Raw genomic sequence first — 21,626 nt, forward strand, 5'->3', positions numbered from 1 at the left:
TCTTCTCTAGTGTGAATTGTCGAATGTTTCTTAAGATTGGAATTTCATGGAATTGCCTTTCCACATTGATTTTATTCATAACTTTTCTCTCCAGTGTGAATTCTCTGATGTGCAGTGAGTCTCTCCTTCAATGTAAAAGTCTTTTCATATTGACCACATCCATAAGGTTTATCCTCCATGTGAACTCTCTGATGTGTAGTAAGATGGGTCTTCTGAGTAAAAGCTTTTCCACATGGCATGCATACATAAGGTCTCTCTCCACTGTGGATTATCTGATGTTTAATAAGAGTATTCTTCAATGAAAAAACCTTCCCACACTGATTACATTCATAAGGTTTCTCTGCAGTATGGATCCTTTGATGTATAGTAAGATAGGACTTGATTGTAAAAGCCTTTCCACATTGACTACACTCATAAGGTTTCTCTCCAGTGTGAATCCTCTGATGTTTAACAAGAGTCTCCTTCAATGAAAAAGACTTTCCACATTGATTGCATTCATAAGGTTTCTCTCCAGTATGGATTCTCAGATGTTTAACAAGAGTCTCCTTCAATGAAAAAGACTTTCCACATTGATTACATTCATAAGGTTTCTCTCCAGTGTGGATTCTCTGATGTATACCAACATATGACTTGCTTGTAAAAGTCTTTCCACATTGATAACATTCATAAGGTTTCTCTCCAGTGTGGATCCTCTGATGTTTAATAAGCGTGCCCTTCAATGAAAAAGCCTCTCCACACTGATTACATTCATAAGGTTTCTCTCCAGTGTGGATTCTCTGATGTCTAATAAGATGGAACTTCAATGGAAAAGCCTTTCCACACTGATTACACTCATAAGGTTTCTCTCCAGTGTGAATTCTCTGGTGTATAATAAGAGTGCCCTTCAATGAAAAAGCCTTTCCACATTGATTACACTCATAAGGTTTCTCTCCAGTGTGGATCCTCTGATGTGTAGTAAGATATGACTTGCTTGTAAAAGCCTTGCCACACTGATTGCATTCATAAGGTTTCTCTCCAGTGTGGATTCTCTGATGTTTAATAAGAGTGCCCTTCAATGAAAAAGCCTTTCCACACTGATTACATTCATAGGGTTTTTCTCCAGTGTGGATTCTCTGATGTGTAGTAAGATGGGATTTAGCTGTAAAAGTCTTTCCACATTGATTACATTCATGAGGTTTCTCTCCAGTATGGATTCTCTGATGTCTAATAAGGTGGAACTTCAATGGAAAAGCCTTTCCACATTGATCACATTCATAAGGTTTCTCTCCAGTGTGGATTTTCTGATGTTTAGCAAGAGTCTCCTTCAATGAAAAAGCTTTTCCACATTGATTACATTCATAAACTTTCCCTCCAGTGTGAATTTTCTGATGTACAGTAAGACTCATCTTGGTAGTAAAAGCCTTTCCACCCTGATTACATTCATAAGGTTTCTCTCCAGTGTGAATTCTCTGATGTTTAACAAGAGTGTCCTTCAATGAACAAACCTTTCCCCATTGATTAAAATTATGAGGTTTCTCTCCGCTTTGGATTCTCTCAGGTGTAATGCAGAATTCTCTCCACATGAAGTCACAGGCACTGTCATTCATGATGCTTTGCTTGTGAGTTTCTTTCACAGAAAGACTTCTTTTTCCAGTATTCTTCATTTCAAGGCTGATCTCTTTCTCTGAAAAAACTAAACAATAAAACAAATATATACAAACACTATATATCCTCATATTTGTTTATTTCCCCTTCTCAGCACTGGCAGAACCTAAACTCACTAACTATTCCACCCCCTCCAAAAAACCCCCTCAAATTTTAATCTTACCTGAAGAGAAGCAATCAGTTTAAAATGGCACTATCTTATATCCTAAGGAGAATTTACTTTATAGAGCGTTGCATATATAAGCCCATTGAATCCCAACAACAAACAGCCACTCCACCTGTGACACAGGTATACTCATGACATTTTCATGATATTCATAATGTAAATCATCAGCTTAGACTTAGATGGCTCTGGAGGAGAGAGTGAGACAGACTAGTCACTTAACATTGCACGCTCTCGCTCAAATGCAATTCATAGGCTTGTCATGGAATCATCTCCCCGATGTCATGGTATTCTTCCAAAATGAAGGACAAGATAAACATAATTCCTCATACAGAAAATAACTAATATGTAAACATCTTAAACAAAAATGAACATATACAGTGTTCATTAGGCTGTCATTGATGAGGAGAGAATGATGGGAAGGAAGAGCAGAAGAAAATTATGTAACACAAATAGCAAGTAGATGATTGTGAAAAATTTATCCTAACATATAATCAAAAAAATAAAATGAAATAGAATTTCAAAAAACTGTACATTTTCAAGAACAATCTTTTCTACCTAATCTCACATAAATCAAAAACATTCTTCTCCTTTTTGATTCCCTGTCTGACGAAAAGATTATTCTTCTATTTGCTAAAGAAAATCCCTTTAGATATGAAAATCGTGATGTCATGACAAGCAATGGAATGGGATTTGACTGAGATGGTGCTATGCCAAATAAGTAGCCTGATGTTCTGCTTTAGAGTCATCTGGGACCAGTGGTCAAATGTAAATCAAGAAGCCTGGAGATGGCCCTGGATGTGAGACAATAAATGACTTTCTCAGGATCATGTAGCTACAAACTGAATTTGAATCTCAGATTTCCTGTTTCGAGGGCAGGTACTTTAATCCACTCTGCTACATGTGCAAATAATCTCATTCCAACATTCAACTACCTTGGTATAGTTCTCAGCTGGTATCTCCATTTTTAAAATTAAGTTTCACTCTTTTGCACAATGACTATTATCTCATTATCACAAATAAAACCAGTTCAATCTAATCTATAAAACACTAATTAAATTAATTGAAATGGGGTTAACAGTGACTTGCCCAAGGTCACACAGCTATGCAATCATTAAGTGTCTGAGGTCAGATTTGAACTCAGGTACTCTTGACTCCAGGGCCAGTACTCTTTCCACTGTGCCAACTAGCTGCCCTATAAAACGTTTGTACTGAGTCCATACATCCCCATGATATTGTGTCCAATATCTTTCCTCCATTTCATGGTGTAACAGATAGAGGTAATGTTTTCCAAATTGTGTTCAAGTCCTTGCCCTTGTATTTCTTTTTTTTTCTTTTTTCTTTCCTTCAGTCCTCACCTAAGGCCCCTGTCCAATATATGATCACTATTAGACACACACTGGTATATCTATGTGAAAATATCCTATGTATATTCATAATTCTAAGTTCTTTCTTTATATACAGATAGTCTGCTTCTTCAATTGTCCTTTATACTTAATTTGAGTGTTTTTAATTGTCAAACAAAAAAAAGAAAATTATTAATTTCTCAAAGTTGCCAAAATCCAATGGCTGTTCTTAATTCTGACCCTTCTAGACTTTTCTGAAGGCTTTGACACTGTCAATCTCCCCCTTTTCTCATTATTCTCCTTTCTAAATTTTAGTGACATTATTCTCTCCTGTTTCTACTTCTCTCATTCTCTTTGCATCAGCCTACCCATCTTCTTGGATTCCTCATGCCATGCAAGGCATCACCCAACAGTCCAAGGCAATGGAACATTCATCAACTCTCACACATTCCCACTCCTGAGCAACATAGTCAATCCCTTGAAAGTCCTCTTGATTCTGTCTCTGTGACATCTTTCTCTATAAGAATATATAATTCTCACAGTACTGTCACTCTCTTTTGTCTAACCATAGTCACTTCACATTTGGGATTTTCTAAGAGGCTGCTGGTTGGTTCCCAGTCTAATTATTCCTCTACCCAGTTGTCAAATTCTTCTTCCTAAAATTCTCACCAAGTCCCAGTGACTCCCCAGCAAATGGATGAAATATAAAACCCTATTAAAGAACTTGATCATCAACCCTTCCTCTGTGCTTTTTCTTCTTTCTCACTATTTCTCCCATATATTCTAGAATCCAGTAGTAAGGGCCTCCTTTCTGCTCTGAGGACAGGATGTTCTACCACCAGAATCCATGGTTATTCTCTTGCCATCCCTAGAATGTGCTCTCTGGCTTCCCTGCTGATCAACAAGAGACCCACTTTCCATAATAAGCCTTTTCCAGTCCTTACATTTGGGGTCTTCCCTCTCTTAATTATTTCCATTTCTATCTTGTCCATCATAGTTGTTAGCCTCTTCTCTGTTTCACCAGAATTTGAGTAACATGGGAGCAGGGGAAAGTCCCTGACAGCTCTTGATATGTTGCACCCTTTTACACAAGATCTAGGACACTACATGCACGTAGATGTTCCGTGACTTCAAGAAGGTCTAGGAAAGAGCCCAAAGAAATTAGCCTATCCCCTTTCTGCATTTTCAATAGAAATCTTTGTTGCCAAATGCCGAGCAAGGCCTTTCTTTTAGGATCATTGATTGATCCCTAGAAGGGAATTGAAAGACAATGGAATCCAACTTTCTTATTTTACATATGGAGAAAGTGAGACTCATTGGTTCAGTGACTGACCCAAGAAGGTACTGTCAGGAAATATCTGAAAAAGAATTCCAAGGCAGGTGTGCCAGCTCCCTCATCCAGCCCTTGCCACCCTGTACCACACAGAACCCTGGCCATCATCATTGGCCTATACCTGCTTTCATGTCGCTCACCTGGACGGCAGCTCCTCAGGCCTTCGTGCTCCAGCATCCATGGAGCTTCCCTTTGTTCAAAATAAGAGATCACATCTTGTCTAGGACCTGGAAGCCCTGGGCAGGGAAATCAGTTGAATGAAGATGGAGAGAAAGTTACAATTTAGTTTTGTTTTGGAAAGGACCATAAACACAGAGCTGCTGCACTATGGGGATCACTCCATGAAGCTCACACATAGGAGCTTGTATTCACCCATGAGTGCTTGTAATGCAAGGAGCCCAAAAGAGGATGTGTTGCTGTGCAAAATGGACTAATCCCCTCTCCTTACCTTAAGCCCCCCTCCCCCCACCCCACCCAAACAAGTTCCATTCTGGTGAAAACACCTCCTTCCAAAATAGGGTAAAAAAAAAGTTAAGATGCAAGACCAGCCTCAAGTGCAGAGAACATAAACATTTTGACCAGATCTTCTCCCCTGTTCTTCAGTCCCTGAACCATATAGAAATCTTGTGTATAGTTCATTTGGTGAGTCTTTGCCTCTTCAGGGGAGATTCTCTATTGGCAAACTCCGTAGTTGTGCCAAATGATCTTTTTTGGTTAGACTGCTGTTCCAGCAACACCAGAAGCATACAGGAAGGGAAAACAGGGTGGGTCCCAGGTCTCCTGAGGAAGAGTCTCAGTGCAATTATTTATAGGGGGCTAGAGGGAAAAGTTGATGGAACCAGGTTGGGATGAGGACATTTGGTCTTGGTGCAACTTCTTCAAAGAAGGATGGACTTGGCACACATTTTTCATTATCTAGAAATCTAGATAGTGCTGTGAAGAGAACCCTGGGCCTAGTCTGAGGAACGCCAAAGCCAAAATCCAGTCTTAGACAGTGACTACTTGTTTGCCATATCACTTAACCTCCATTTGCCTCAGTTTCTTCAACTGTCAAATGGGGATAATAATATTCACTTAACTTGGAAGGTTATTAGCAGGATGAAGCCACATAAAATGATAAAGAAAGTCCTCATCATAGCATCTGGCAAGCAGCAGGTGAAAACAAATGCTTATTCCCTTCCCTTCTTTTCCCACCATCTTGGTGAGAATTTTAGGGCAAGAAGGAAGATTAAGGGCAGAATTGTAGGAGACCTGCCCTTTTCTATCTCTAAATTGCTCCAAACCCTCCACAAAAAGGAATGAAGATATTCCCATTGATAGTAGACTCAGTGTTAGCAGGGGAAGGGTCCTTACCCACAGAGAGCAGGTTCTGGGTATTTTCCAGCATGACTTCCTTGTACAGCTGCTTCTGATGAGGGTCCAAGAGGCTCCACTCCTCCTGGGTGAAGTCCACAGCCACATCCTTGAATGTCACCAACTCCTAGACCATCAAAAGTCATCAGGTGTAGAGATGAAAGACTCTTGAGAAGGAAAGAGTTCAGCCCTATTCAATTCTAGGTGGAAGCTGAAGCACAGAGAAGGGATCTGCCCAGTGGTCATACCTTACATGAGAGTCAGAGTCAGATCTAGAACCCAAGGTCATTAAGAGCCCAAGGCAATTCTGAGAAATAGATGTTATATGTCAGTTGGAACAAAGCTGAGAAATTCCTTGGAATATAAGGCAGCACCCTGGGGAATCTGGGAGGAGGTTTGTGGTCTACCTGGGAGGTGGCAGGTGGATGTGTTCAGGAGAAAGAGAGAAGGTGATTGGTAATTTCTTCCTCCTCAGACCTAATAGGAGGGAAATCCTGAGAAGATGGCAGTAGGATAGAAATGTCGAGACCCCTCCAGATTTCCTCCACAAACTGATAGATAGTCATCATGAAATGAAGGAAAAGCAACAAAAATAAAGGGGTAAAGTCCTAGGAAGACTACTTCAGAGGACTCAGAGAAGAATGTGGGGCTGAGGTTTGACCTGAGGGAAGTGGAGCCACCCCACTGAATCATCCAACAGGAGACCATGAGAGAAGCAGTGGGGACCTCAAAAAATTTCATCTCGGCCACTTTTCCCTCACAAAATTTCATCTAAAGCAAAGCAGGGGCCAAGTGGGGGATGACTGAAGGACCCCCCCCTTATTTTCTGGACATCAGGCCTAGCAGTATTGTCCAGACATGGCCCATGTTTTGGCAATGGGGGAAGAGAAGCTGTACCACAGGGAGCAAGAACATTTGGAACAGTGTGGCTGGGGTTGAGTGAAGGAAGAGAGGAGTATGTGATGTTGAACCCCCAGGTTGAATTCAATAAAACAGTAGAAAGAAAAGTTGAGGGTTAGGGTAACAATATTCACAATCCAGAATCAAAATGTGATAATAATAATAATACTAAGCTGATAAAAATCAAATCAAATCAAATAAAGATTAAATAAGCAAAGAATAAGCAAAGAAAAAAGTATCCAATCCACTGATAGTTACTTTAGTGTAAAGAAAGATTTTTTTTTTTTTTTTTTTAGTTTTTGCAAGGCAATGGGTTAAGTGGCTTGCCCAAGGCCACACAGCTAAGTGTCTGAGGCTGGATTTGAACTCAGGTACTCCTGACTCCAAGGCCAGTGTTTGATCCACTGCACCACCTAGCTACCCCATAAAGAAAGATTTAGGATCATTTTCAGAGAAAGAGTCAGAGTTAAAAAAAAAGCCACTCTTACCCTAAACTGTAATGGCAGATTGTAACAAATACAAAAAGAAATCTTGGATGCAAGTAGAAAAGAATTCAAAAATCAAATCAGAGAGAAGGAGAAAAACATTAGGAAAAAAGAAATCTTATCAAAGAGCATAATCAAAGATAGTTAACCAATTGGAAAAAGAGAAAGAAAATTTTAGGAGAAAAACAAACAGGAATTTTAAAATCAAATATGGACAAGGAAAAATTAGCAGGAAAAAAGCAATCAAAAAATCTGAAAAAGTAGTTATCAATTAGAAAAAGAGATATAAAATCTTTCAAGAAGTAATAACTCGGGTGGCTAGGTGGCGCAGTGGATAGAGAACTGGCCCTGAAGTCAGGAGGACCTGAGTTCAAATCTGACCTCAGACACTTAATAATGACCTAGCTGTGTGGCCTTGGGCAAGCCACTTAACCCCATTGCCTAGCAAAAACCTAAAAAAAAAAAAGTAATAACTCCTTGAAAACAAGAATTGGGCAAGAGGGTTTGAATGGCATTATAAAACACTAAGATATAAAAAAACCCAGAAAAAATAAAAGAATCTGAAAGAGCCCATTAGGAAAGAACAGATTAAGAAGAAACAATATAAGAATTGCTGATCTACCTGAAAATTATGATCAGAAGAAATATCTGGATACAATGTTACAAGAAATGATTAAGGAAAATTGCCCTGAATTTTTAAACCAAGAATCAAGGTAGAAACAAAGACTCCACTGATCTCCACCTGCAAACATCCTAGAAGAAAATTTACTAATTGAAGAAGACCACAGTAATATCACCATGTTTGAGACATATTACAACGTGTCCTCCTGCAGCTGATCATATCAGTAGGAGGAAGAACATATTTAAGATTGTCAGGACCAAGTTTCAAATTTCCCAGGTTAAAGAAAAAATATTTTTAAAATACAGGGAAAAAAAACTGAATACTGTAGAAAAATGGAATTTCACAAAACCTAACTTCTATACTAAAATACACTGTGGATCTGAGAACATTGCATTGCAAAGAGCAAAGGAGCTGGGGTTGCATCCCAAAGTAATAATTTCTCGTCCAATGAGAAATGTCAAATGGTCCCGAGTACAAAATGCGCTTTTGGAAGAATTTAAGAAGGGTTTTAGAAATCAATTAAATGATACAAAGTAAAATGAGAAAAGATTAAAAACTCATAAAAATTGAGAAAATGATTAAAAGAAAAATCAAACACCTTGAAATCATGAAAAACATAAGGAAAGAAATAATTCCTTGAAACATAGACTTGGACAAGGAGAAACTAATGGCATTCTAAAAGATTAAGAAATAAAAGAAAATCAAAAGACCCAAAATAATAAGAGCATGTGAATCATTTCGTCAGAAAAGCTGCTTGCTCTGGAAAACAGATAGAGGAGAAATAATATAAGATTTGGACTAGGGGCGGCTAGGTGATGCAGTGGATAGTCAGGAATACCTGAGTTCAAATCTGACCTCAGACACTTAATAATTACCTAGCTGTGTGGCCTTGGACAAGCCACTTAACCCCATTGAATTGCAAAAACCTAAAAAAACAAAAAAAGACTTGGACAGCCTGAAAATAATGATCAAAGAAAAAGAATCTTGATGCAATATTGTAAGAAATTAACAAGGAAATGAAATTCTCAACACAGAAGGTAAAGGAAAAATGAAATGAAAACATTGACAAATCACCACCTATAAGAGATTCTAGGAGGAAAACTTACAGGAATGTCAGAGTCAAGTCTCCAAGCTCCCAAGCTAAACATAAACTATTGGAAACAACAAGGAAAACCCAATATAATTATCTTGAAGCTATAATAAGTTTTAGCCAAGATCTACCATCTATTACATCAAGGGACCCTAATTCTTGGAATATTATATTGCATAGAGTAAAAGAACTGAGGTAATGACCAAGAATAATGTACTCAACAAAGTATAAGCCTCAGTGGAAATAAAAAAAGGAAATCTAACACCCTCAAAGACTAAAGTTTTTGTGAAAACAACCCCAGAAGTTAAGGGAAATTTGACAAATAACATTTGGGAGAAAAATAAGGTAAACATTAAAGATCAGTCATATGGGACTTAAAAAGATCAAATCGTTTCCTTCTTATGTGTGAAAATATTAGGAGTATGCTTAGACTGTTGCCATTGCATGGAAGCATCCCCTGGCCCTCAATTCTTGTCCTCTACCCTTTGTCCCTGTGGCTATTGTTGCATATGCAATTTGTATATTAAAGGTTTTATATTAAAAGTTATATTTACTGGAGAAATAAAAAGCACTTAGGCTAGACTGTTGCCATTATTTGGGTAGTATGAAAGAAAGTTGTGAGTTGACCTGAGCATGACGGCATGATTCTAAAAAATAAAACTATGTAGGTAGAGTTAAAAAGGAGAAATTATCTCATAAAGATGAAACATAAAAGGAAAAACTAATACAGAAGAAATTAATAGGGAGGAGGGTAGGTAAAGCAGCTTCCTTACGTAAGTCTCATTGGTAATGGGTGAAAAGCATATGTTTTTCAACCATTCTCAATAGAGTTATACACACACACACACACACACACACACACAGATACATATTTTTGGATATATATATATATATATATATATATATTTATTCATATATAAAAGTCTTCCAAATTTTAAAATATATTTTATATTATAAACATATAATATCAAACATATATAAATAAGTATATAAATTTAAAATATATATAATATATATATATATTAAGTCTTCCAAAATCCGAAAAAAAGAAAGAGAAGGGGATAGGATTGGGCAAAGGATAAGGGACAGAGACTTCTGGGAGGATGACTAGGATAAGATCAGGAGGGCCAGGTAGTAGATCGAAGTAAAGCAACAGAAACAGGAGGGATAGGGGAAATCGGGTGAGAAGAATAGTGAGGAAAAATTGGAAGGAGGAAAATATACAAATAATTATAGTTTATTAGGAGAATGAGGTGAATTGACCCACAAAATGAGAGCTTCATGCCAAGAAAATAAAGAGCAGAAGCAGAATTTTAATATGTATTTAAAAAAAAAAGCCAGGAGCACGAATCATGATCTCAGACAAAGTTTAAGCTAAAACTGATTTAATCAAAAGAGAAAAATAGGAAAACTCTATTATGTGTCAGCAATATTACTCTATATTGTTACAGATCATTTAAAATAACAAGACAGTCTATAATATCTGAGAGTATTGTCAAAGCAGACATAGGAACTCTTTGAAAATCACTATAAAAGGCTTTTATAAAATAAACCCCAGTCTAAATGACTGGAGTCATGTTTTTTGTTCATGAAAAAGAAAAGCAATTATACAAAGTTGACAATATTACCTAGCTAATCTATTTATTCAATGCCATCATAATTAAAAACTAATAAATACGAAATCTAATTAGTGAATTAGAAAAAATAAGAACCAAATTCATTTGGATGAACAAAAAGTCAAGAATATCAAGGTAATCAATGAAAAAATGTGAAAGAAGGGAATTTGGCCATTCTAGACCTCAACCTGAATTATAAAATGATAATTATCAAAAATAATTTCTGACTCAAAATTAGAGTGCTGGATCAGAATAGATTAGAACACATTCCAACATATTAACATAGAACATGTTCCAACATACTGGTACTATAGTAGATAATAGAGACAAAGATCCCAGCTTTCAGAACAAAAAAGTTGTTATTTGACTAAAAGGTGTTGGACAAACTTGAAAACAGCAGGATAGAAATTAGGCATCAATGAGATCTCACACTTCATACCAAGAGAAGGTCAAAATGGGCACATGGTTTCCTCATAAAAGCAAATAACTGAGCAAATGAGGCAATCATGGATTTGGTTATTGATCAATCTATGGATAAAAGGAAGAAATTTAGGCCAACAAAAAGAGCAATGCAAAAATCTAACACAAATAACTTTATATAAACTTAAAAAGCTTTGATGCAAAACAAAATTAAAAGGATAGCAGGAAAGTAGGAAAAACATTTGTAATTGATATTTCTGGTAAAGGCCTGATTTCTCCGCTTTAGTGAGAAAACTGAAATGTGCAAAAAAATACAACAAACTCATTCTCCAATTGATAGATAGTCAAAGAATAGGAGTAGACAGTGTTCAGACAAAGAAATCAAAACTCTCAATAGGCACCTGAAAAATGCACTAAATCACAATTCATTAGAAAAATGCAAATGAAAAAACTTGAAGGTACCATCTCACATCTAACAGATTGGATAATATGACAGAAAGGGAAAATGATGAATGTTGGAAGTGAAGTGGGAAAACTGGGACCCTGATGCATTGTTGGTGGAGCTGTGGGCTCATCCAACTATTCAGGAGACCAGTTTGTTTTTGTTTTGTTTTGTTTTGTTTAGGATTTTGCAAGGCAAATGGGGTTAAGTGGCTTGCCCAAGGCCACACAGCCAGGTCATTATTAAGTGTCTGAAGCCCGATTTGAACTCAGGTCCTCCTGACTTCAGGGCCAGTGCTCTATCTGCTGCGCCACCTAGCCACCCCAGGAGACCAGTTTGGAAAGGTCCCCAAAGGGCTTTAGAGCTCGGCATATCTGTTGAACCAGCAACACCACTGCCAGCTCTAGAGCCTAAAGACAGTTTTTTAAAAGGGAAAAAGATCAAATTATACAAAAAATATTTATAGCATCTCTTGTAGTGCCTGAGAAATCAAGAGGATACCCATCAACTGGGGGACGGCAAAACAAACTCTTGTGGGATTGTGGTGGGATATTATAACAGTAAAATATAGTAAAATAGAATACAATATGACATATGATAAATGACAAGTCAGATGACATGTGCAGAGAATGACTGAAATAGAAATGGTTTCCAGGATTGCACATGTATAACCTCTATCAGTCTGCTCATAATCACAGGGAGAGTGGGGAGGCCTGTATGTGTATGTGTATGCTCATATGTCTAGTGGTGTCTATGTGTGTGTGTGTGTGTAGTGTGTTTGTGTGTTTGTGTGTGTGTATGTACACACAATTCTAGGAAGGCATTTAGTCAGTTCATGACTGAAGTGGTCCTTGAGAGTTGACTGTAATGAGAGAGAAGTTAATAACAAACGGGGAGGACCCCAATTTCAGGTATGGGGGCTCGTGCTCAAGACCTTAGAGCCCCATGAATCATTTTAAAACTCAGAAGAGAACAGAGCAAAATGGTTACAATTAGGTTCAATTTAATTACTTTTTGGTGAGGAAAGGATCTATAAGAGGACTTAGCCAGCTTCCTGACCCCTCCCCTCCCCTATGTGTACAGAAATGGATTTGGTTACTCACCTTGGTCTGATATTTGTTCTTCATTCTAAGAAATGAATGACATAAATTGTATACGAGTGAGGGGAGCAGTGTTACTGTTAAGCCCCAGTCTCACTTAATCCTCCAGGACCACTGGGTCCAGTGGACAGATATGAATCGGCACCACTGGAGATGTCCCTGGATACAAGGCAATCAGGGTTAAGAGACTTGCCCAAGGTCACACTGCTATTAGGTGGCAAGTGTCTGAAGCTGAACCTGAACTCCGGTCCTCCTGGCTTCAAGGCCAGTGCTCTATCCACTGTACCACATAGATGCCCGTCCTTGCTCTAGTCAAAGGAGAGACTGCACTCACCTGAAGTGGTGGTCTGAGGCTCCCAGGGGCCATTCCCTCGAATCCAGGATCCCTGTGTAGGTAGCAAGGAGCAAAGTGACTCCATGTAGTCAAGTTCCTCCATCTTGTTGCAGGTCTTTATCTACCTTGGGGTCCTGCTTCTCCCACCCTTCACAGAAGCTCACGCCTAACCAGGAGAGGTTTCAATACTCTCTCTGCCTTTCTGATAGCCAGGAGACAGCCTAGAGACACCTGCAAGGCTTAGAGGTAAAGCCCATAATCTTAGTCCCAGGCTGGGAGATTGCTATTTGTCAGCTTTAACAATAAAAACTGTTCCAAGTTTTCTCCGACTTTGGCATCTGGACCTACTTGGGCCAGGCTTGGCCCTCTGCGGACTGAGCTGGAGGGGGTTGGGGGGAGGAGCTTTGCCTCCTCTTTAGGAGCAGGAGACTGCCAAGGATTTATACATCCAGGGATTTATAAAGGGTGAGGTCCAACGAGTCACAAAGGCCCTGGTCCTGCCCTCAGGGTAGAGACTCCAAGCTACAAAAAGGGGGAGCCCTCAGGGAGGGTCAGATTTGGAAATGAAGTTATTTAGGAAGAGAAAAACTACATCCCTGTCTCACTTAATGCTGTTCCTCATAATTTTCCTCTCCTCAGCTTCCTACACAGGCAGAAGGATCTTGGGATCCTAGTTGAGGTGAGACCAGGCAACACCTCAGCGGCTCTGGAGGCAGATCTCTCCCTCCTACAGGTCCCTTGCCTCCCCACGTCTCCACTCTGCAGCTAGCTTAGACATGATCTCAACTACAGAGAGAGTCTAAGGACAGTTGGGGATGCAGAGGCTCTGGAATGAAACCACAAGGGTTGCTTCTTGTCCTTCCTTATGGAAGAAGACCAAAATGACATCACTAGGCTTGAGACAAATGACAGAGTGTCCGACGGTGCCTGAACACAAGCTTGGAATGTACTACCACCGGCTGGGCACAAACAGTCCACATGAACACCTGGTGGAGGGACTCTAAGTACACACAGGTCACCTTCCCTTTGAGCTGCTCCCATTCTGCCTTCCTCATAAGGGGCAGCCCCCTCCCCGATGAGGGCCCGCCATGCTGGGCGGTCCTGGCCAGTGTCCCCCAAGTTGTACAATCAATTCTAAAGCTCTCCAATGAGGCCTCCAGGGTGTCCCGGGCTTCTTGTGACACCCACGGGAGCACTTTCCCTGAGTTCTCCATAAAATCGTTTCTTGGGCAAGCCTAAGCCTGGCATTCCAACAGAGTCCAACCCAGTGGAGTTGCACTCTCTGCAGTAAGGTTGTGTCTGAGCCCATATTCTTTAAGATGGAATTACTATTCTTGAACAGTAGATGTCTGATCAGAACTCAGTTTCTTAACCTCTAACTACTGGTTATAAAATGTCAGTCTATGAAGCACATTTATTATTATTATTATTATTATTATTTTGGGGGGTGCAGGGCAAATGGGGCGGGGTGGCCTGCCTGGGGCCGCATAGCAGGGGGATCGTTGGGTGTCTGAGGCCAGATTGGGACCCGGGTGCTCCTGGCTCAAGGGCCAATGCTCTGCCACCCAGCCACCCCTCCTATTATTACTATTTTATTTTATTTTGGGTTTTTTCTTTTTCTTTTTGGTTTTTGCAGGGCCGTGGGGTTGGGGTGGCTTGCATGTCACACAGCTGAGTGATTATTGGGTGTACAGGGCCAGATGTGGGCTTGGGTGCTCCTGGTTCCAGGGCTGGTGCTCCATCCATTGTGCCACCTGGCCATACCTACAATTATTACTATTTTTTTTAATTTTAATTTTTTCTTTCCCCTTTACTTTATTGCTCAAGCAAGTCTATATTTTTTGGGGGGAGGGGGTATTTTGTTTACTCGTAAACAAGAATATTTTATTAATGTATAAAAACCATTATTTGTACAAAATGAGAATTAATAAACATTAAATTAAAAAAATACAATAAAATGTCAGTCTACTCTGCCAGGCCTGTCTCCTCCAAGGCTGGCTTTGCCTGCCTCGGTCCTATGCAGGTACCGCAGCTATTAGTACCTGATCCAGAAATCTTAAGATAAGAGGCATCCTGGGTAAGCAGAGACAAGGCCCATTTCCTGGGTGGCATCAGCGCAATTCCTGCCAATAGGAATTTCCAGTAAATATTATAAGACTTGAGAGAATATGGTGAAACCATGTCGTCTATGTGAAATCTCATTGGTTGACCACCTTACATTTTATTGCTCTGTGTTCAAATTGTATAAAACTTCTCCAAAAGGTTGGGTCAATGTTCGTATTTGTAAGGATGCCATCCACCCATGGTCTTTGGTAAGATCCTAGAGAATTAAACTTCATTTATAAAACTCACTTTGTTGTTTCATTTTAGCGAAAAGGGTTAACAGTTGGAATGCAGTCAGCTAGGTGGCTCAGTGAATAGAGCACCAGCCCTGGAGTCAGGAGGACCTGAGTTCAAATCCAACCCCAGGTACTCAATAATCACCTAGCCAACTCAATCCCATTGCCTTGCAAAAAAAACAAACCCTAAAACAAAAAATGGAGTGCTAGGCCAGAGGCTAGGAAACAAATTTCAGTCTGGGATTCAAGTCTGAGGGCACTGAAAGAAGTTGAGGCAGGAACTCTTTTAATAGTGACTGAGAATTGGAAATTGAGGGAATGCCCACCCGTGGGATGGACAAGTTAAGGAGTACGCATACTTTGGAGTATTATTGTTCTGTGTGAAACCATGAGTGGCCGGACTTTAGAGAAGCAGGAAAGGAATGGCATGAACTGAGGCTGCGCCAGGGGAACAGAACCAAGAAAACATCGAACACAGTAACCACAACATTGTGAGCTGATCTGCTGTGAGGCCTGCAGCTCCTCTCAGCAGCCCCTTCTGGACAAGGCCAGGCACACCTAGGTGGGGGTGGGGTGTGCAGGTGAAACTCCCCAGAATCTGAAGGTATGCTATGTTCACATTTTTTAAAACTTCTCTCATCTATTTCCTTCCTATGCCTTGGTTTTCTTTCTTTTCTCTTAGTTCTGATTCCTCTCAAACAAAATGACTGTTATGGAACGATGTTAAACACCGATGCACAAGACAACTCTTTCCAGACTCATGCTGAAAATCTCCCAGAGCATGGAACTGGAAAAATAAATGATCAACTCAAGAAGATGAAGAAGTTGAAGCAGGGAAGCAGGAGGGTTAGGGAAGGGGAGTAGGAGGAGGGTCTGGGAGAGAAGACATTCGAGCAGAGCCCTTGGCAGGGAGAGCTCATGGAATGAATGAAGGGTTCCAGGCGGACGCTGGACCTGGGAAAACAGAATGACCGAGTCCCCGGGTTTAAGGAGGAGGTGGGGAGGATCCTGGTGCCCCTGACAAAACCTCTTCTTGCTGACAGGAGACAGGGAGCCGCATCTGGGCTGTGATGGGGCAGCAGGCCCCGACTCAAGCCTTCTGCTAAGGGGCACCAGGACAAAGCTTTGGGGACTGTCCAAGGCGGGGTCCAGGGGCAGGGAGAGAGGCCAGCTGGGACCTGCCGGGACCGCGACATTCACGGCTCCCAAGCCTGGGAAAGGGTGAGCCAGTGGACAATCTGGGGAGCATTGCAGAGGGGGGCTGGGAAAGGGCTGGGAGTCTGGAGCAGAATGGGGGGGAGGGGGAAAGCGCAGCTCCCCCAGTGCCGGGCTGGGCGGGCCTGGGGTCACTCACAAGGAGGCCGCATGAAGGGGGCAGAGTGCAGGGCAAGGGGCCGGGGGGAGGTGGGGGAGGAGGCTCTGGCCCTGACCTACCTGGAACGTGCGGGCAGGAGGCGCAGAGATCGCAGCTCCCAGGGAGGAGAGGCCAGAGCTCTGCCACCAGGGAGGGCCGAGCAGGCTTCCTGCCACCCAGCAGCCCCCTCTGCCAGGGGCTTCCGAGGCCCAGAGCACCCCTGAGGTCTCCAGCAAGGTCCAGTGAGCCCAGGGCCCGGACTCCAGGGCCCCGTCTGCCTCTCCTGCCTAAGCCCGGCCCTCCATCACGTGCGTGGCCTTCTCCACTGCTGGGATCCCTTTCTCCACCCACTCCAAACCCTGCCCCCAGAGCTGAAGCTCCACCCTGGCACCCCCAGGCTGCCCATCTCGGAGGGCTCCCTCCCCCTCCGCCCCTGCTCTGAGCAGCAGCTGGAGCTGGGGAGCCCCTTAGCAGTGTCGCTGTCCTGGGGGCCTCCCCGCGGGGCTGGCAGGGGCAGGAGAGGCCCCTGGGGCAGGAGGACCTGGGCCTGCTCCGAGGGCCATCAGCCCGGGAGGCCAGGGCAGCCGGAGCGGCCGGAGAAGGCAGACATGCCCCGAATGGAATCCCTCTCCTCCGGCCAGCTTCCTTCAGGGTCTTAATCTAAACCATTTCAGTGTTATGATTTTCCTTTGGATTTTTCCGCTGCTGGAATGTTTGAGAAGCCATGACCCAAGAAACACTGGAACTTGAAAACTGGCCTCTTGATGGTGACGTCATTTTGTCCTTAGAAAATCAGCCTCTTTTCTGCCCTGGATGCGATGAAATGAGGAATTAGACTAGAAGAGAGCGTGGTTCAGTATATAAACTGTCGGCTCTTTATCTGGTTAGATTTCCCAGAAAGACTTAGCCTGCCCGTTGTGGAAACAGCAAAGGATCTTGTGAATGCTCCATTTCCATTAGGGCTTGGGGAACTCAGCAAGGGATTGCTCTGGTACCTTCCCCTTAGGCAAGGGCATCCCATCTTCTCAGCCCTAGGGAAGGAGGCTGTCAGTTTATTAAGTAAAGGCTGGTCGGTACCCAACAAACCTGCATCAGCCCTCTCCAGCTTAGGTCTAGCCCTCGACATCAGAGGGAGCAGACTGTCAAGCTTTAAAAAGCAAAGAAGGACAATTAATAAAAGGGAAATATAAAAACATTAACAAATCTGATTTTTTTACAAAGCGATGGGGTTAAGTTGCTTGCCCAAGGCCACACAGCTAAGTAATTATAAAGTATCTGAGGTCGGATTTGAACTCAGGTCCTCCTGACTCCAGGGCCACTGCTCTATCCACTGTGCCACCTAGCTGCCCTGAGATTTATAATTGTTAAGAGCATCCCTTTCTTATACTATAACTCAAGAACATGAAGCTCAGACCTTTCATTTCTGATACTTTAGGATACAATTAACCATTTGGCCACAGACCAACCAAATCTAGAAGCTGTGCTATGATAAAAATAGAATTTTAAGAACTTCAGAAGTATTTATCATTTGGAAAGAGAATTGCCCTTGCATTTGTTATGCTGGTGATTTCATTTTCTACTATACTTATTTTTTTTTAGGTTTTTTGCAAGGCAATGGGGTTAAGTGGCTTGCCCAGTGCCACACAGCTTGGTAATTATTAAGTGTCTGAGGCTGGATTTGAACTCAGCCTTAATAGATCTGTGTGATACAATTTTTTAAATTTTTTTAAAATCAGTTTACTGGGTGACAAGGGAGAACAAAAAACTCACATCAAACTTTTCTTAACTCAAATATTTAATCTGCAAAATACAAAAGACTATTTTTTTCTTTTTTACAATTTAAGTAGCTCTATGATTAGGTGTGGGGGAGAGGGAAGGGGCAGCCTTAGGGCTAAGTGAGGAGCGTGGCAGACAGTAGACTGGCAGAATGCCATTGGAGGGACCCTCCTCTGAAGCAAGGCCAGCATCTAGGGCTAACTAAAGGATGGTTTCAAAGTGGAGAGATCACACAGCATTGTATTGTTTGGGCGATCAATGACCTGTACAAAGCTGTCTGTCGACAGCCAGCTCCTGAGAGTATACACATATCTCTGGTGGCCAAGGTCACCAGAGATAGGCAGGTATTCTTGCTCATTAAATGAATTTGTTGGCTCACCAGTGAACCCTGACCCAAACATCTGTGGAGCTAGAGGTGTGTGGGAAACTTTCTGATAGGGAAGTCTACAGACTTCAAGGGATAAAGATTGTAGATTCAATCCACAGAGCGATGCAGCAGGGTCGCATCTAACCTATCATGTCTAAGATGTTTTGTTATAAAAGTCTGATTATGTAATAATAAAATAGTGGACTTTGTATTACAACTCTGTGTACATCTCTATTTAACCTGACTCTCGAGTCAATGTCCAGACACAGACCAGAACTATCCTGGGCAATACCTGTCCCAAAGATTGAAGCATCCCCTTCACCCCAGGAAGTAAAATGTGGCCTAGTTTTTTCCCAAGAAACCCAGAAGCAGGTATGGTTTGATTAATTTTAAAATATTGTTTTACTTGGTTGAGTTTTTCAGCAAGGCTTGAAGCTTCATGATTAAACTTGTCTTTGGTACCACAATCTCTGATTCCACTATCTCAGGGATGTGGCCAAAGTTCAACTTCTCTTACTTGGGAGTCAATGGAAGCCACTGATTTTATTGCACAGGCTAAAAGAACATCCTGAGTTTAAATAGAGCATCCTTAGGAGCTATATAGTTCTGAAATGTTTCTTTTCCACCACATTTATTATTTTTTAGGTTTTTGCAAGGCAAATGGGGTTAAATGACTTGCCCAAGGCCACTTAGGTAATTATGAAGTGTCTGAGACTGGATTTGAACCCAGGTCCTCCTGACTCCAGGGTTGATGCTCTATCCACTGTACTACCTAGCCACCCTCCACCACATTTTTCAAAAGCAGTTGTATCACTAACATCTGAAGCCTACAGTTAACCTGTTGGTTATCCCCCTTCTTGAGAACAGTAAGCACTTATTGTAAAGTGATTTAACAAGCTTTGTCAACTGCGGTGAAGCCTGGAAGGGTGACAGGAGATTCTCAAAGGTTATTCTGGTGCTGAAAGAGTCAGTCTGCAGCAGATGTGGGCCTGCTCAGTTTAACAGATTTATGGTAATCTGTTGTCTGCTATGATGCTCATGAAGTGTGAGACACGAAAGGCATTGCTATAACCAATAATTCTGGATTCCTTTTGTAAACCATTTATATTCTTTTAGTGGATTGGTTCTTAAAATGCTATTGATCTATTCATAGAGTGTTCCTTTGTCTTTTATGCATGTGCTATAGATTGATTTTTTACAAATTAACTTAAATCTATTCCTATTCTAATAAACAGTTTCAGAGGGACCATTCCCTGTGTTGTCAAAACTTGTAAGATCACTTTATTGGTACAAATGTAGAAATGAATAAAACTCAACTTGTAATGTAAGTGAATATCTCTAAAATATGCCCTGAAAAGAGAATGTTTGTATAGATATCTAATTATTTTTCATATATTATGAGCTAATATGCAAAAAAACTGAAAACAACCTCCTGAACACCAATATTCATAAAATCTCGATTGCCTCGTTCCAGTCAACTATAGGCATTAGTCCAGGGAGTTAGCAGAATCTTTACTGAGTTTGTTGACAAATATAATCATTTGAAGAGGATTTTTTCTTTTTTTTTCTCCACAGTTCAACAGAATGAAAGACATTCTCTGTGGTGGAATGTAAAACCTAGACCCAAGGATCTAATATGTATTATTTGTACAAATTATCAGTGTACTCTGTGAGTATAATTATACTGTGCAACTGCATACAGCTAGAATATATTGCATTGTTGGACATAAGCAGCTTTGACACATTCACAAAACACAACTGGTTGCACACAGTTGCCAGACACTGCTAAGTGTTGGGGTATCCGTCCCCAAGCATCCTGGGTCAGGCTCTGACTATTGAGGGTTGTTCAGGGTTAGCTCAGAGACACATCATCTTGCAGCCCTGCTTATGTTTCAGCTCCCTGCTCTTGCTCCAAGAGCCATTCAGTGAACATTTCATTTACTAGTGAGGAACTCAATAGTCTGAGTTGTCCTCCGTCTTGGTTAAAACATAACTTCCTTAAGACATTCCCAGACCTCAGGCCTTTAGCTCAGTTCCCTACCGGAATCTCCCACTAGGCTGATATCATTGTGCCACAAGGCCCAGTAGTCAGCTTCATCTGCAGTCTGGGGTCCCTTCATGGTGAGGACAGATTTGTCCCCAGGGATGGACCTCAGAACCGAGCAGGGACACCTGGTACAATATAGCTGAGGCTATAAATGAATCCTCTGGGATCTTGACTGGATTTCTATTGGTTCCATGAAGGATAGTTTCTAGGGATGAGCATTCCTATATTGGAGCTTCAGGTGACTGGTCCTACTGGAATCCCAGTTAGAGATTGCTCCTGAGTCCCCATGGTGAGATATCTGAGCCCTAAAAACCAACAAGACACCAAAGTCAATAGTAAAGGGGGCGCAGCACTAAAAAGCTTCTTCATCAGTCCCCACGAGCATAACCTTTGCAGAGAGTGAGCAGCATGAGAAGGAAAGAAAGTCTGCTCCATGGTATAGATGTTCTGCTTCCTGAAGCCCCAGGCCCCTAGGCTCTGGCCAGAGATTCTTATCCTCCCCACTCTCCCCCATGCTGGAAGGAAGAAGGCATTTCATGAAAATAGTTCCTGTTTAGTTGAAGTAAATTCACCCCTTGCATTTGTTATGCTGGTGATTGCATTTTCTACTATACTTTTTTTTTTAGGTTTTTTTGCAAGGCAATGGGGTTAAGTGGCTTGCCCAAGGCCACACAGCTTGGTAATTATTAAGTGTCTGAGGCTGGATTTGAACTCAGCTGCTCCTGATACCAGGGCTGGTGCTCTATCCACTTCGCCACCTAGCTGCCCCCTACTATACTTATTAAAACCAATTTGGTTCATCTGTCCTTTGATCACCAGTATTTCCAATTTGGTGTATATATTTAGGGATTTTTAATTTGTTCTTTTTAAAACTTGTTAAAATTCTTGTTTTTGG

The 21,626-nt window shown here is 41.4% G+C and overlaps 1 protein-coding gene across 1 annotated transcript in view; it reads right to left on the reverse strand.

The window, feature by feature from the left end:
• LOC141497211 (uncharacterized) overlaps window positions 1-14,888 on the reverse strand; it is a 56,176-nt gene extending 41,288 nt beyond the window's left edge. Inside the window, 5 exon segments of the mRNA XM_074199858.1 lie at window positions 158-1,672; window positions 4,627-4,722; window positions 5,840-5,966; window positions 12,849-12,921; window positions 12,923-14,888. Coding sequence (XP_074055959.1) covers window positions 158-1,672; window positions 4,627-4,722; window positions 5,840-5,966; window positions 12,849-12,921; window positions 12,923-12,951 — 1,840 coding nt within the window. The 5' untranslated portion in view covers window positions 12,952-14,888.
• Between the last annotated feature and the right edge of the window lie 6,738 nt (window positions 14,889-21,626).

Source organism: Macrotis lagotis, chromosome X (assembly GCF_037893015.1).
Source record: "Macrotis lagotis isolate mMagLag1 chromosome X, bilby.v1.9.chrom.fasta, whole genome shotgun sequence".
NCBI lineage: Eukaryota > Metazoa > Chordata > Mammalia > Peramelemorphia > Peramelidae > Macrotis > Macrotis lagotis.